Source organism: Neodiprion lecontei, chromosome 1, assembly GCF_021901455.1.
Source record: "Neodiprion lecontei isolate iyNeoLeco1 chromosome 1, iyNeoLeco1.1, whole genome shotgun sequence".
NCBI classification, from domain to species: domain Eukaryota; kingdom Metazoa; phylum Arthropoda; class Insecta; order Hymenoptera; family Diprionidae; genus Neodiprion; species Neodiprion lecontei.
Genome location: NC_060260.1, coordinates 9,452,148 through 9,466,191, shown reverse-complemented (window position 1 = coordinate 9,466,191; position 14,044 = coordinate 9,452,148). Strand labels below are relative to the sequence as shown.

At 34.0% G+C, this 14,044-nt stretch overlaps 3 protein-coding genes across 4 annotated transcripts; 2 read left to right on the top strand and 1 right to left on the bottom strand.

Annotated features, from left to right (window-relative positions):
- The first annotated feature begins 80 nt into the window (after positions 1-80).
- On the top strand, positions 81-1,630 carry LOC107227638 (parkin coregulated gene protein homolog). Its single transcript, XM_015668843.2, has 4 exons — positions 81-402; positions 517-835; positions 992-1,141; positions 1,248-1,630. The coding sequence occupies exons 1-4, from the start codon at positions 298-300 to the stop codon at positions 1,406-1,408; spliced, it is 735 nt and encodes a 244-aa protein (XP_015524329.1). The 5' UTR covers positions 81-297; the 3' UTR covers positions 1,409-1,630.
- Positions 1,631-1,902: 272 nt separating this feature from the next.
- LOC107227645 (probable glutamine--tRNA ligase) lies at positions 1,903-5,766 on the bottom strand. 2 transcript variants are annotated; one of them, XM_015668861.2, is made up of 10 exons: positions 5,511-5,766; positions 4,691-4,995; positions 4,394-4,593; positions 4,025-4,277; positions 3,636-3,933; positions 3,180-3,559; positions 2,750-3,068; positions 2,447-2,667; positions 2,170-2,362; positions 1,903-1,994 (listed from the first exon to the last, which is right to left on the bottom strand). In XM_015668861.2, exons 1-10 carry the CDS (start codon positions 5,634-5,636, stop codon positions 1,944-1,946), a joined length of 2,346 nt encoding a protein of 781 aa, XP_015524347.1. In that variant the 5' UTR covers positions 5,637-5,766; the 3' UTR covers positions 1,903-1,943. The 2 variants fall into 2 exon arrangements, with proteins under 2 accessions (XP_015524347.1, XP_046592496.1); XM_046736540.1 differs by lacking the exon at positions 5,511-5,766 and adding an exon at positions 5,241-5,343.
- A 29-nt stretch (positions 5,767-5,795) lies between these two features.
- On the top strand, positions 5,796-13,888 carry LOC107227644 (cytosolic carboxypeptidase-like protein 5). Its single transcript, XM_015668860.2, has 11 exons — positions 5,796-6,062; positions 6,889-7,031; positions 7,113-7,405; positions 7,519-7,857; positions 7,935-8,206; positions 8,311-8,473; positions 8,584-8,680; positions 8,788-9,094; positions 9,365-9,572; positions 9,801-9,959; positions 12,252-13,888. The coding sequence occupies exons 2-11, from the start codon at positions 6,914-6,916 to the stop codon at positions 13,011-13,013; spliced, it is 2,718 nt and encodes a 905-aa protein (XP_015524346.1). The 5' UTR covers positions 5,796-6,062; positions 6,889-6,913; the 3' UTR covers positions 13,014-13,888.
- Positions 13,889-14,044: the final 156 nt, after the last annotated feature.

Here is a 14,044-nt window from a genome sequence, read left to right as displayed (position 1 = left end):
ATAACAAAACTACTCAGTATATGTATTGCTGGTTGCTAGGAAGCAATAGTTTGTTTGATCTAAAGACTGATCTCAATCTATGTTCACATACTGCTTTAACTACAAGTAGCTCTAGTAATTTCTCTTATGCGGGATCCTGTCATGTTCATTCAATACTGAAGTATAAATTAAAACTATGCTTCAAGTTATTTGAGACTTAGCTTATCAGGCCTTGGCTCATCCTTTTCGATACAGTTTTGTATTAGTTTGCACCGTGCATCTAAAATTGTCAAGTTTGTTTATGAAAAGAAATACGTAATGGTAAACGAAAAAGAATTTTGGACAGAAATTCGGAAAGACATTCCAAAATATAAGAACAGAAAACCAAGAGTTGTACCTGCATTTACAATACAAGCGTTACAGGTACAATACTATTTCTATAATGCGTAATTCCACTTTATTGATTAATTTCAAGATGGAAAGTGATTTGGAATAAATGTGTGACAAGTTGTCTCTTGAATGAGTCACTTTTTACAGGAAAATACAATAGTTGCTAAACCACCGCACTGTGGTTTGTATAAGCCGTGTCGACCGAAGCCATCAGCGTTTAGAAAATACTACACAAGCGGTGTGCTCCCAATTTCTTTGGAAAATGAAGGAAATGGACCAAAAATTGGATGGAAAGTCGACATCGATAAGCTGGATTTTCATCACTACCTGCCAATGTTTTTTGATGGAATGACCGAAACCGAAAACCCTTACAAGTTTTTAGTAACTCAAGGAATTGCTGATTTGCTCGCTCACGGTGGACCAAAAATATTACCAGTGGTTCCGCAACTTATCATACCCATAAAAAGTGAGATCAAAAACAAATATATTGCTAAAAAATTTTTTTCAAGCAATAAGAATCAAGAGTAGGAAAGGGCTTAATCCCTTTTTTTAACTCGGTTTCTCACACTACAATAATTTCGAGTCATATTTATTGACCTAATTATTTAAATATTACATGCAGCTGCATTGAATACGAAAGTCCCAGAAATAATCTGTACAACAATGAAGATGCTACAACATCTCGTGCGGTCTGCCGATTGTGTTGGAGAGGCCCTCGTTCCTTACTTTAGACAAATATTACCAGTCCCCAACTTACTCAAAGACAAAAATGGTACGAATAGCAATTCTTAGGTACCGATTAATGACTCAATGGGTAAACTGTTATCTTTATTTAAAATATCATCCTGCAGTCATAACAATGATTCATCGCATTTTAGTCAATCTGGGCGAAGGTATCGACTACTCCCAACAAAGAGGAGATAACGCTGCGGACGTGATACAAGAGACACTGGAAATACTAGAGAGATATGGTGGGGAAGACGCATTCATCAACATTAAATACATGGTCCCAACCTATGAGTCCTGCATGATGAATTGATCATAGCTTGTCTCAAATGGCTATTAATCTAATTTGAGCTAAGAGTAATCTCCAAAATTTCTTTTATCCACAAAGTATCAACAACCAATTGAGATTATAGAGAAATCTAAAGCAAATAGAAAATACCACTACCGTCAGCAACGATGCATAGAAAATGTAATCATGTACGCATAATGTTTATTATAATTACAAAAATATATATGACTCCCACCTTAATAAAGTGAAATTGAGAAAAAAAAAAAACAAACAGTATTCTATTAATTTCTTCTGTGGTATACAGGAAGGTGAAAAATATATTTGTAAAACATATCAATGTTGTAAATTCTAAAATGCGATACTCTAATTCCGATTTTTTCACAGTGACGTTGGATCATCACCTAGGAATATTTTTCACGCGTATTTGAACCGACATAAACGCTCTAAGTTTCAAATGTAATATATTTACTGAAGGCAAATCATGTGCTACTGCTGTTATTGTCTTATAACTGTTTTTCTACAATTATATTACATATTAATAGAAAAAAACTAATTCTTTTTAAACCTTTGCAGAATCCTCTTTCAAAGTGACCGTTCTGTTGAACACAAGCTGAAATGTTAAGATAAAAATTCGAAAATCAATCAAATAATTTTAAGCTATTCTAATATCTATCTTAGCAATGAATCTAAACTCAAGCGGCAATCTATACGAATAGAATTAGTTGACTGTCAAATCTGAATTCCAATAAAAAGTCAATAGTGTTTCTAAATGCATCATTACTGACCTTTCCAGGTTTAGTGTCAGGATCAACAGAGAAAAAACCAATTCTTTCGAACTGATATTGAGTAAAAGGCTTCGCGTTGTCCAATATTCCTGCATCAACATACCCAACGACTTCTTTTTTGCTCTGTGAATTGATATCACTCAAATATCCGTTGGGAACTTCGTTTTGATCTTCAGGATTTTTATGTCTGAATCTGCAAAAAATACGAGTAGAAAAAAAATGTCAAATCTTCACAGTAAATATTTAAATGAAATTACGTGCAAAAATGAAAACTTACAAAGGCTCGTATAATCTGACAGATGCTAATGATGGTTTAGCTACCCAGTGTATAAATGCCTTGGGTTTATTTGTATCTGATACAGCCTGTTGCTTGACAATCAAATTGGTAATATTACCAGAGGCATCTTTTTCCACAGATTGCAAGGTAATAACAACACCAGCGTGTTTCAATCCAACAGATTGATTCGGAGTCAACCGCCTAAACCCTTTTTCAGCATTCTGAAAAAACAATAGGATTGAGAGAACAAAGAAATGACATATCAATCATTTTCGTGTGAACAAATCTTCAATTTTCATCTACCTCTTTAAAATCAGATTCCTCTATGTAAACGGTATCATCAAAAATGATGTCATGACGACCCTTTTCTGGCTCACTAGGAAAATCTGGGACATTTATTGTACGTGGGCCTTCATCAGAATAGTTACTAATCGTCACTCTGACGGGATTTAAAACAGCCATCATTCGAGGTGCGGTGATATTGAGGACATCTCTAACCGCTGCTTCCAGAGCAGCTGGATCAACGACCACTTGAGCACCGGTTACTCCCATTTGAGCGCAAAAGTTATTTATAGCTTCCGCAGGAAAGCCTCGCCGCCGTAAGGCTGTTAAAGTAAATAATCTACAACATACGTAATTATAGGTTTAAATTATTACATTACATCTGAAGTTGAGGATTTCCTAATACCTCACTTTGGAAATCCTTGATGTACTTTAGAAAAAAAAACTCTACCTTGGATCATCCCAATCGTTCACAAATCCTTCGTCAATTAGTTTAGCAATTTTTCTCTTTGAGACCACTGTATATCCAACATTCAATCTTCCATATTCCCATTGTACCGGGCAATAGATATCCAGTGCGTTACATAGCCAATAGTACGAGGACCTCCTTGATTGAAATTCTTTTGTACAAAGAGAATGAGTGATATTCTCCAAGCTATCACACAGGCAGTGTGTGTAATCGTACGTAGGATAAATACACCACTGATCGCCGGTTCTGTGATGCGGAAAATATTTTATTCTGTAGGCAACCGGGTCTTGTTTACCTTCTTCCAAAGTCAATTTCATTCTCAATGTAGCCTCACCCTCTTCCAATTTCCCATTTTTCATATCCTGAAAGGTTTTTCGTTAATCATACAGAAGCTGGATTCAGATTTATGGTCATTGTTTTCCAGTAACATAAACATACCTGAAATAATTGTAAACTTTCGGAGATCGGTCTTTCGCGCCACGGACTAGGTGGTGGGTTGAATCCTTTCATTTCTTCACTTTTTTGATGACAGACGTATGCAAGACCTTTTTCTATAAGTTTTATAGCCCATTCGTATAACTGCTGAAAATTATCAGATGAATAAGTGATCTTTGCCGGTTTGTATCCAAGCCATTCTACCATTTCCCGAATGGCGATGAAAAATTTCTCTTCTTCTTTTTCAGGATTCGTATCATCATAACGTAGATAACAGACTCCATCGTGGGCTTCTGCATAGCTATAGATTAAATTGAAAGGATACTATCATCAAGATGATACAAGCCAAGAATTTGACAATAAATGAATAGATAATCAAATACAATTCCTACCCAAAGTTGATGTTTATGGCTTTTGCATGACCGATATGAAGAATCCCGTTAGGTTCTGGTGGAAATCTTGTCCTGACTTTACCTCCGGTAACTTTCAAATGTTCTTTCAAAAGATTATGAGTATTAGGGGTAATAACATATCCCTCAGTCTTATAATTTTCCCCAGGTTTATGAAAATGAACTTTAGTTTTCATCAACTCGCTTATTGTTCGGGCCTCAGATGATTTCTCTTCTTCAATTTTCTCTGTTTTTTCTTCAGATGCATCGTAGTGAACATACAAGCTAATTTCAGTCAGATATTCAACGCATTTTTATACTCATTTTACAGAGTTGAAAAAGAAAATTCAAACCATTGCAATACATTCTTACCATCCATCTTATCACTTTTCTTTACAGCTGGCTTTGCTTTGACTTGCTTTTGTTTAGACACTGGGGCTAGATCAGTTTCCGATTTAGGTCCAAGGAGAACGAGTAGCTGGATTTCAATTTCACTTTTCACAGCCTTTCCGTCCGCCCATTGGAGAATTTTACGTACCTCTTGCATAAGAGGACCAGAATTGAATCGGTATCTAGGACACGAATAAATGTGGCAAAAATATGGGAAGTGTTTAAATTCAAAGAATTCCAAATGATTTGCTTTTCTTTGCTGTCAAAATTATGTATCACCTTTTTTCCAAAATTTCATCTTTGTGTTTCTTTATCAATATCTCAACTTCACGTTCAATTTCTTCTGGAGTTACAACAACCCCGACGCCGCAGTGCTTTTCCAATTTTTCCACACTTACAGTGCCTTCGATATTTTGTAATAAATACTCCAATGCAGCGTCTATCCGTTGAGTTGTATCAAGCTTTCGTTCTGCGACTAACTTTGAGAGAAGAGCTATGTTGTGCGAAATCTGGAGCTTTATTTTAGATGCTAGATGGTACAGTAATGTACCAACATCCGGGTTAATAACACCATACTTATTAGCCTGCAGAGAATTATGTTTAATTAGTTTTTTAGTATAATAATTGTGGTGTGGAATAAATGAATCATTGACAATTATGCGAGTTTATTTATATGATTTCTGGTAAAATAATTTCATATGTAATTAGCAACATAATAAATTTTCTCAAATTTGGAGAAATAGTTATTTGATTTCTCTGCGAACATCTGAATTGATACAGTTGTGTATCAAACATCTAGGACACACAATTTTCATACTTTCCTACTCACACATGTGGAAGAAAAGAAGCAACAACTGCATATAGCAATTGATACAAGACCGCACTCGCCCATACATTAATTACAAAATGCATCTGATGACGAGATGAATAATGACGAGTAAAGAATTGTTTCAAAAAAATAACGTACTTCGCGGTGAAAAACGGGAAATCGGAAAGAGCTTTGCAATTCTGGCTAATAATCAGGAGTGTCAACAATTTATTGCAATCTGTTGAAAACTTAAGCCGGCAAATACATGCGAAATTTGAGGTTATGTCTCACTTCGGCAATGGCGGATTTCAAATGTTTCGACACTTGCACATTCTTCAGGGTCTCCTTGGCCTTCTGTTCGCTCAATCCGAGCGATTGAAACACTTTAACGTCCTCCTCGGCGCTTGTACTCGTCATGATTTAGGATTGTTAATAGAATTGTAAAAAAATCTGGTCTACCATACGTCAATCCGCACGTGCTCAAGGGAGAGACATAAAAAATACCGATCGTGACGTAGGCTCTTGCAGGTTAGTCGTCCCGTTGACAGATGGTGCGATTATTCGTATTCCAAACCCCGAGATCTAATTAAAAAAAAAAAAACTCACTCATTTGGGAATGATTAGCGTGGCCGAAGAAGAGAGAGAGAGGGGGAAATGGATCTTGACCGAAAATGGACTCGCCTGCATTTGTGGGTAGGAAAATAATCGTAAAGTTTACAAACAAGGCATTGTGATTCTGAGTATATCTCAAGATTATGACACCCCGCCCTCAAAAAATGAACTACTGTATCCTCTCTCATCTCCTCGGTGTCAAACAAAGGCATTGTTCTCGTCTATAGAAAGGTCTGTGCTCTAGAGATAATTTATTTATTTCCCCTCAATTGTGATTCATTTCTTCTTCATTTCGTAGTACGACGATCATGCGGAACGCGAATGTAAATAAAGATCATATGATCTGTCAGCTGTCGCTATACCCACGATGAATTTCCAAAAAATTGTCTTCTACCGATCGATTAATAATAAAATACTATTCATGTTGTATGATAATTATATCTAATACAACTTGCCATTCCCATATAGGTATATTAACACGCTTTTAGTTATGCTCCAAAGTAGGTGACATTTAATTTTAGTCTCCCTTGATTTTATCTACATCAATAGAATTCTATTTTTACTCTGAAATGCTGCTCTAAAATTATAATGTTACGACATTTTTACTACTTCAAACTTTCATTATTTGTCATTTCCATAGCAACTAAGCAACGTCGCATAATATATGATTCCAAACTGCTAGTATAATAATTATTAGATATCTCCATAAATTATCGTTTGGGGATTTTATACCTCAGCTTCTTGCTACACACGAAATAGTTTAAAAAATCAGTTAGAAAAACACAATTTTACTGATAGAAATCATTGAAGACTTTTAAATTATGTTTGAAATCCAAGTAGTTTTCACAGTATAAATCGCTAATTATTCAAGAATTTACAGTCAATAATAAAAGTGATTAATACCCAAACATTTTGGTCTTCCAAAATAATTTGGTTTCAAATATACATTTTACGTAAAACATTGTTTGAAATTTTTAAAATGCTTATTTAAAATTCCATTTCCTTGCAGTATTGTTTAAAAAAAATTTTTCTACAAAAATCCTCTTTCTTATTACAGGAAATCATGTAATAAATAAAAAATAATGGCAACTACAACAGAGGAAATAAAGTGTGGTAACTTTTTATTCTACAATACCTTTGACTCCGCTAATTTGGCCAAAGTAGAGCAGGTCAAGGCTGCAGCAGATCCTCCTAACAATGGTAATAGCTCAATTCCTCTGTACGTATGAAATGAAATAAAGAATCTGCAAAACATAAGGTCAATCCTTGATTCCATTGTAGGAGGTGTTGAAAATGATGGGAAAACATGCAAGAGCTCAAGTTCCGATGAGGTACCAGATTACGAGTTCAATGTATGGACAAAACACGATTGCCATGGTACAGACTATCAAAATACCAATAGGACATGGTTTTATTTTGGTGTTCAATCCCCGACGCCGGGAGTTCTCATTAAAATAAATGTAATGAACCTTAATAAGCAAGTGAAAATGTTCAGCCAAGGAATGTGCCCCGTCTACAAAACTGTACCTGGACATCCCCAGTGGGAACGAATCCGGGACAAGCCATCGTTCCGTGTAATGATACTTGATTGAAAAAAATTTGAAATTTTTGAACATCACAATTATTGTCATTGGCAACAAAATTTGATATTGCATCAATTTAGAAATAATTTTTTTCCATCTTGCAGATGGACCAAAAGGGCAACGAATTCATTCTTTCATTTGTGTTTCGTGCGGCGGAAAATATCAAGGCTATTATATACATCGCATTCACTTATCCATTCTCTTATACAGACTTGCAAAATTTTTTAAAGAAAATAGACGCTAAGATGACAAAAAAAAATCCCACAGTCGCAGATGACATCTATTATCAGAGAGAATGTGCTATCATGTCTTTGGAGGGACGGAGACTCGACTTGATTACGATTAGTTCACATCATAACATATCAACCGAGAGAGAGGCTAGGCTGAATCGATTATTTCCAATAAAGGAAGAAGAGAGACCGTTCAAGTTCAGGGGAAAGAAGGTGCAGTTTATTTCTTGCTTCCAAAGCTTCTACCAATTTCCTAAGACGCTAATAATTTTTAAAAAATCTGTAATCAGGTCATTCTTATAAGCGCCAGAGTTCATCCTGGGGAAACTCCTTCAACTTTTGTTTTCAATGGATTTTTAAATTTACTTCTCAATCGAGATGACCCCATAGCTATTAATTTGCGCCGTTTATACGTCTTCAAAATGATCCCTATGCTCAATCCTGACGGAGTTGCTAACGGTCATTATCGCATGGATACCAGGGGTGTAAATTTGAATAGAGTATATCTTAATCCATCCTTCAATGATCATCCTACCATATACGCTGCCAGGGCAATAATTAAGTAAGAAATTGAACGTGTACAAAAAAAAATGCGAAAACAATTGAGCTTTCTAAAAATCCCGTTCAATCTAAAATTATAAAAAGTTAATTTTTCAATGCGCTTAGGTACCATCATTACAATTATGAATTACCAGAAGACGAATTGAATGCTGAAAAACAATCGGTAAATATTAATTTAGAAGTTGGTCAACACGGCGTTAATGTGATTGGACTTGCTGGCTCTGTAACAAATGTTATTCGAGATACAACAAACCGATTGCTTCAACAGGTAGTTATCATCATTATGTCGCAATTCTTTTACAATTTGATGCTGAACATCCATCTTTCTATGGTGAATATGTAAATCTAACTATCGTTGATGCAGATAATACTTCTTAGGTAACATTGATGACATTGGATGAAAAAGGCAAAGGTGAACCAGATTCCGAAAAAGTGTGTAAATTGATGGAAGGAATGCCGATTCAGACATTGTGTGGTTAGTTTTTACTGCAGAATAAAATAATTATATTCAGATATTACCTATGCTGAATTTAATTTGTATTTAAACTCATTACAAACTCTACGACATTATTTTTTATAAAGGGTATGGCGAAGGTTCTGTTCAAGAATCAGAGACAAAGGTGCAAATGCATGAGGAAGAATCTACCAAGAAAGCATGTACAGCTGTAGGTATCGGACGCATACCTACTGATCCGGAAACCTCAGGACTATTTTTGTACATCGATTTGCACGGACATGCCTCGAAGAAAGGAGTATTCATGTACGGAAATTATTTTGACGATGCAGAAGACACCATCATGTGTATGCTGCTACCAAAATTAATGTCAATCAATAACGCCAATTTTCATTTCACTTCCTGCAATTTTGCCGAAAGAAATATGTACTTGATGTAAGTACAATTATATTGTTACCGAAATGTAGACGAGAGCAACGATTGAAATGCACTTAGAATGATGAAGGAAATATTATGTTTATAAAGCTGTTGGTTCAAGTAGCCATCCCTGCTTAAAACGACACAGATCCGCTACAATTTGTAGCGGATCTGTATCGTATCCGACAGAGATCCGACAGTCTGTGTCGGATTTTTTAAGCAGGGATGTATCAAGTGAAAATGTAACATTATTCAATTTGTAAACATAACACCTTTCATGTTATACAGTGACAAACGAGATGGTATGTCTCGTGAAGGTTCGGGAAGAGTAGCCGTTTATAAATTAACAGGTTTGGTTCGAAGCTATACCTTGGAGTGTAACTACAACTCTGGTCGAATGGTAAATTCAATCCCAGCGAGGGTTCGGGATGGGGTTAGCAAAAATCTAAACCCCATATTTGTTCCACCAAAATATTCACCATCGGTTTTTGAAGAGGTACGTAAATACGCTTCCTGAAAAAATGGAGTGAAAATGGTCAGTTGAAATTTCACATTATTACTTCTGACAATGAGTTTGAAGATTGTGGAGGAGGATTTATAGCTCATTTTAATAACAGACGTTAAAAAAATTACATTTACTGGATCAAAGCCTTTGTATGTTCTATTTTTCATTCCTGCAAGTCATTACTTTGACCCTGCAACTTATTATTTTTCTCTCTCATAGGTTGGAACTGCCTTAGGACCATCAATCCTAGATCTGACGACAAGTAATCCCAATAGTCGTCTCCCGAATAGCCAATATCGTTCACTGAAGGGTGTTCGTTCATACCTAAAGTTAACTTATGTCAACCTTTCGTCGTCGTTCAACCGACCATTGAATAAGGTAAATTCAAATACAGATGACAAAAGTGAATATATAAACACCGAGATAAGGCAATGCATTACGACTTAACAATTTTTGTATTTGTTACCTTTTTTGTTAGGTTTATTCCTCTTTCAGTACATAAGTTAAAACTGTGAATGAAAATCGATATATTTTGACTGTCATCGTTTTCTTTGTAATGACACTTTTATTAGCGGTACTTTGTACCTTTAGATCCTTACTTTATTTTGGAATGTGCCTCTTAGAGGCTCTGAATAATTTTTAATATGTAGCATTGAATGCTTATAAATTCTACATACTGCAATTTCCAAACAGGGATTGATTTCCAGCACTGTTTAAGCCATAAAGGCATTAAAACTTTATACAAAGGGTCAAAATTTTAGTATTTGAAACCGAATATCACTATCTCTGCCAAATATCGGTATCACTTTATAAAAACAGACTATACCTCATGAAATTGGTTACATATACTAACATTTTTTCCAACTTGTACCTATCTGCTAAAAACTAATGTTAAAAAAAGTCAATTGATCCCTGTTTATTCGGATTGTTGATAACTATTACTTTGTTAATGTTGAATTACGAATGTAAAGTTCGTTCATGTTTATTCAATATTCATTTTATTACTATAAGTTGTGTTTTACCTATATTATTGTTGACGAATATAGGTACTAACGTAAAGACGAAAATGTTAATTAACATATCATTCCTACAAGAAGCATTTCCCATTTTTTTGTTGTAGTAATTAATACAATTTGTGTTGTATTTATTAATTGTTAAACTCAATTAGGCCAAAGATTTTAGACAAAGATCGAAATACTAGGCAAGTTATTTCTGAAGCAGGTAATTACTGCGACTGATTAGTTCAAAACTAAATAAATACAAATAATATAGCATCATAAATTTATCCATAACGGTAATGATCTGTGATAAAAGTTTTCCAGTTGATGTAAACGGATTTCAAATTAAATCTTGCCTTTGAATTTATTCATAATGTTATCTGCGTGCTGCAGCCACGTCACGGAAGATTTATTTAGAAAACGACAATTCATTCGTTGAAATCGCCCATTCTGAATGAGAATTGACAATAACAGAAAACTAGATCTTCAGAATATTAAAATAGACGTAAAATTTATCTGATCCTCATAGATTGTAACTAGTAAGTGAGTACCAATCAATTTAAAAATAAATAGAGATCAGAGAATTTGTACCAATTTACAAATCTCATTAAGCGTTGAGTGTAGGAATTTATTCCGCTCCATTTGATAAAAGCCGTATAATCTGCACTGGGGCCTGATTGAAATATTAATGGTTTCGAAGTGTGTCGATTCTAATTCCCATTAAAAGTTAAAAACTCATTTTAGACAGATTGTGAGCATTAGTATCTTTGATATTATCCATAAATTACCGATTCCGACTTTCAAATATACACAATGTGATTAAAATGAACGTGTCTACTTAATTATATTCGTACTCTTTATAAAAAATTTAATCGATGGATTGTTTGTTAATTACTTTTCCAAGCGACACCATATCTCAGAATCAGACGCACAGATTATTTTCACAGATTTGCGTAATACTCAAATGTAAAATAAATTTTTCTTACATTACACTCGAAGACCAAACACTGTTTGAAAGGCTGATAGATAATATAGACAAATTTCAAATTCTATGACATATACAACAATACAATTTTGAATCACTTTCAGATGTAATCATTTTCAATGTCAATGTACTGTTTTATAAAATATATCAAATATACATATGTATAATGTGTGAAGACATATATACATATATATACAAATGTGTTAATAAATTAAAATTTTGTTAGGACAGATTTTTATGCTTTACATTTTCTTTGCACCTACTTATGTCATCCTGGGATCTCCACAAACTCATTTGTATCTCGCTATTATGAAGGAATTTTAATACTAACACGTTTCAATTTTGTCATATCAAACAACATTTAAATCAGATATCAAGTGATGTTATCATTGGCATAATAATATACATTTTCTTTTATGGCTTCATACACATTTATTTAGTGTGATGATTCGCTGACAATGAGACGATTTTCTCTTAGCTTGATACAAGTCAATGACCCGCTGAGTCTGTACTGATGTTTGTTCGTTTATGTAAGCATAATTGTTGAAAAAGACTAATCAGTTATAAAATAGAAACGTAAGACGAAAAAATTGATTGCAAACCATTCTATAGACTTTCCAGAATTATTTAAATGGAATCTTCCCTGCTTTTATTCCCATAACGTTATTTCTTTTATTCTTTCAACAGAGTTCAAGTGGCGTCATTAGTACGGATCAATCGGCAATAGAACCACCCGAAGTAAAGCAGAATTGCGTGCCAGATGAGGATGGAACCGATTCGTTGAAAAGTGATATAAACCTGGCAGCAAAGTCTAATAAGATAAGACGAGCATCCTCTATTTACACAAACGTGAAGAGGATTATGAGCAGCAAACGAACGAGACCAATCACTGGTCACAGAATGCATAAAAATCAAGACAGCAGTAAACTCGAGGAAAAAAATGTATCTTTGAATATGAGATTATCCTCAATTGCTGTAAGAAAAAAATTATTGAAGTCTGCCGATTATATTCCAAGTATAACATCGAACGTGGCTAATATTCGATCGACTTTAGGGCCAGCTAAAACGGCAAAGCACAAACGAACGGCTAGAAAGTTATCTATGAGTAATTACAACCACGAAATGACCAGCGACGAATCTAGCGTCGTTAAACACAATTCAAAACGATTAAAAATAACATCATCAAAAATTGTTAAAACCCGACCGGAGATTGGAGAATCGTCGAAATCTGCGCCTTCGGAAAAGACGGTGTCTAAAATGTCGTCACGGGCATATTTTCTGTGCAATAAGCAAAATACTAAAAACGTATTTGGCAGGGTGAGGAAACCTTTCGTTAAAGTTGAACAGGCGAAGTTAAACAAGTCTTCCAAGATGAAATTAAAACGAAAGAATTCTTTAATCATTTCTAAACTATCTGGAAATGAAGTAAATAAAGAAGTCACAAAGTAATATGAAAGGGTGTTGATTCGGAATTACTACTGCAAAAATTTTCGCTGACGTTGCTATAATAGTTTAGTCTTATCGTAAGTTTTTAGTACATTAGACATGAATGTATTTCGTTAACGCGGATGCAATCATAAATGAAAATATCAATATGATTTGGAATATAATTTGTGATTGAGCATCGATATATTCACGCAATTAACGTCTCATCGTTATATCCAAGCAGATAATGACTACATTGAAAAGTATGTCGTGATATGATTTATATAAATGTCTGAAATATATTTAAACAACAAAAGTGTATCAGACATATGTAAAAAAAAAATGGAAAAAATTAAAAATTATCGCGTGAAAGACAGAAAGGATATACTGCACTTAAATGAGTATCAAATGAAAGTCTTTCTAAATAAATTACTAGGAATGTTTGAATCTCTTATAAGAATCTATAACATTGTGCGTCCTGTATAAAATTTTAATTTTCATGTTAAAATATACCTGTAATATACATGCACTATGTACGCGTTGGTATTTTGTTATTGTGATCTGTTAAATTAATCGTAGAATGTTATTATATTTATTAAAAATTTTGAATTTCATTATGTGCTTAATAATATATTGATTTAAAATCTGCAATATCTATAATGTACAATAACGAGTTTATTAGAAGGTGCAATATGTATATGTATGTGCAATTAAATCTCAGATCACTTCAAAGAGCACCTAAGTTATTATAATGTATGTACACGTTAACTTATTACTAGATCTGTAGTACCATATGGATTGTGATAATTTGTCATGAGTGGTTAATCATTTTTTCGATTCATTCGCAAAATATTCAACCCAAAAAAAAAAAAAAAAATTGGTATTTTAACCATAAATTTGTATATTCGATAAGACACGTAATATCGTATGTTCATGTCGCATACAGAAAATTCAAAGTTACACATAATACAAAGATTGTATACCGCAATTATACATCAATTTATTTTTGTTCAATCTCTCCCTTTCCAAGCTTCCGCCTCACAATATCGAGTTCT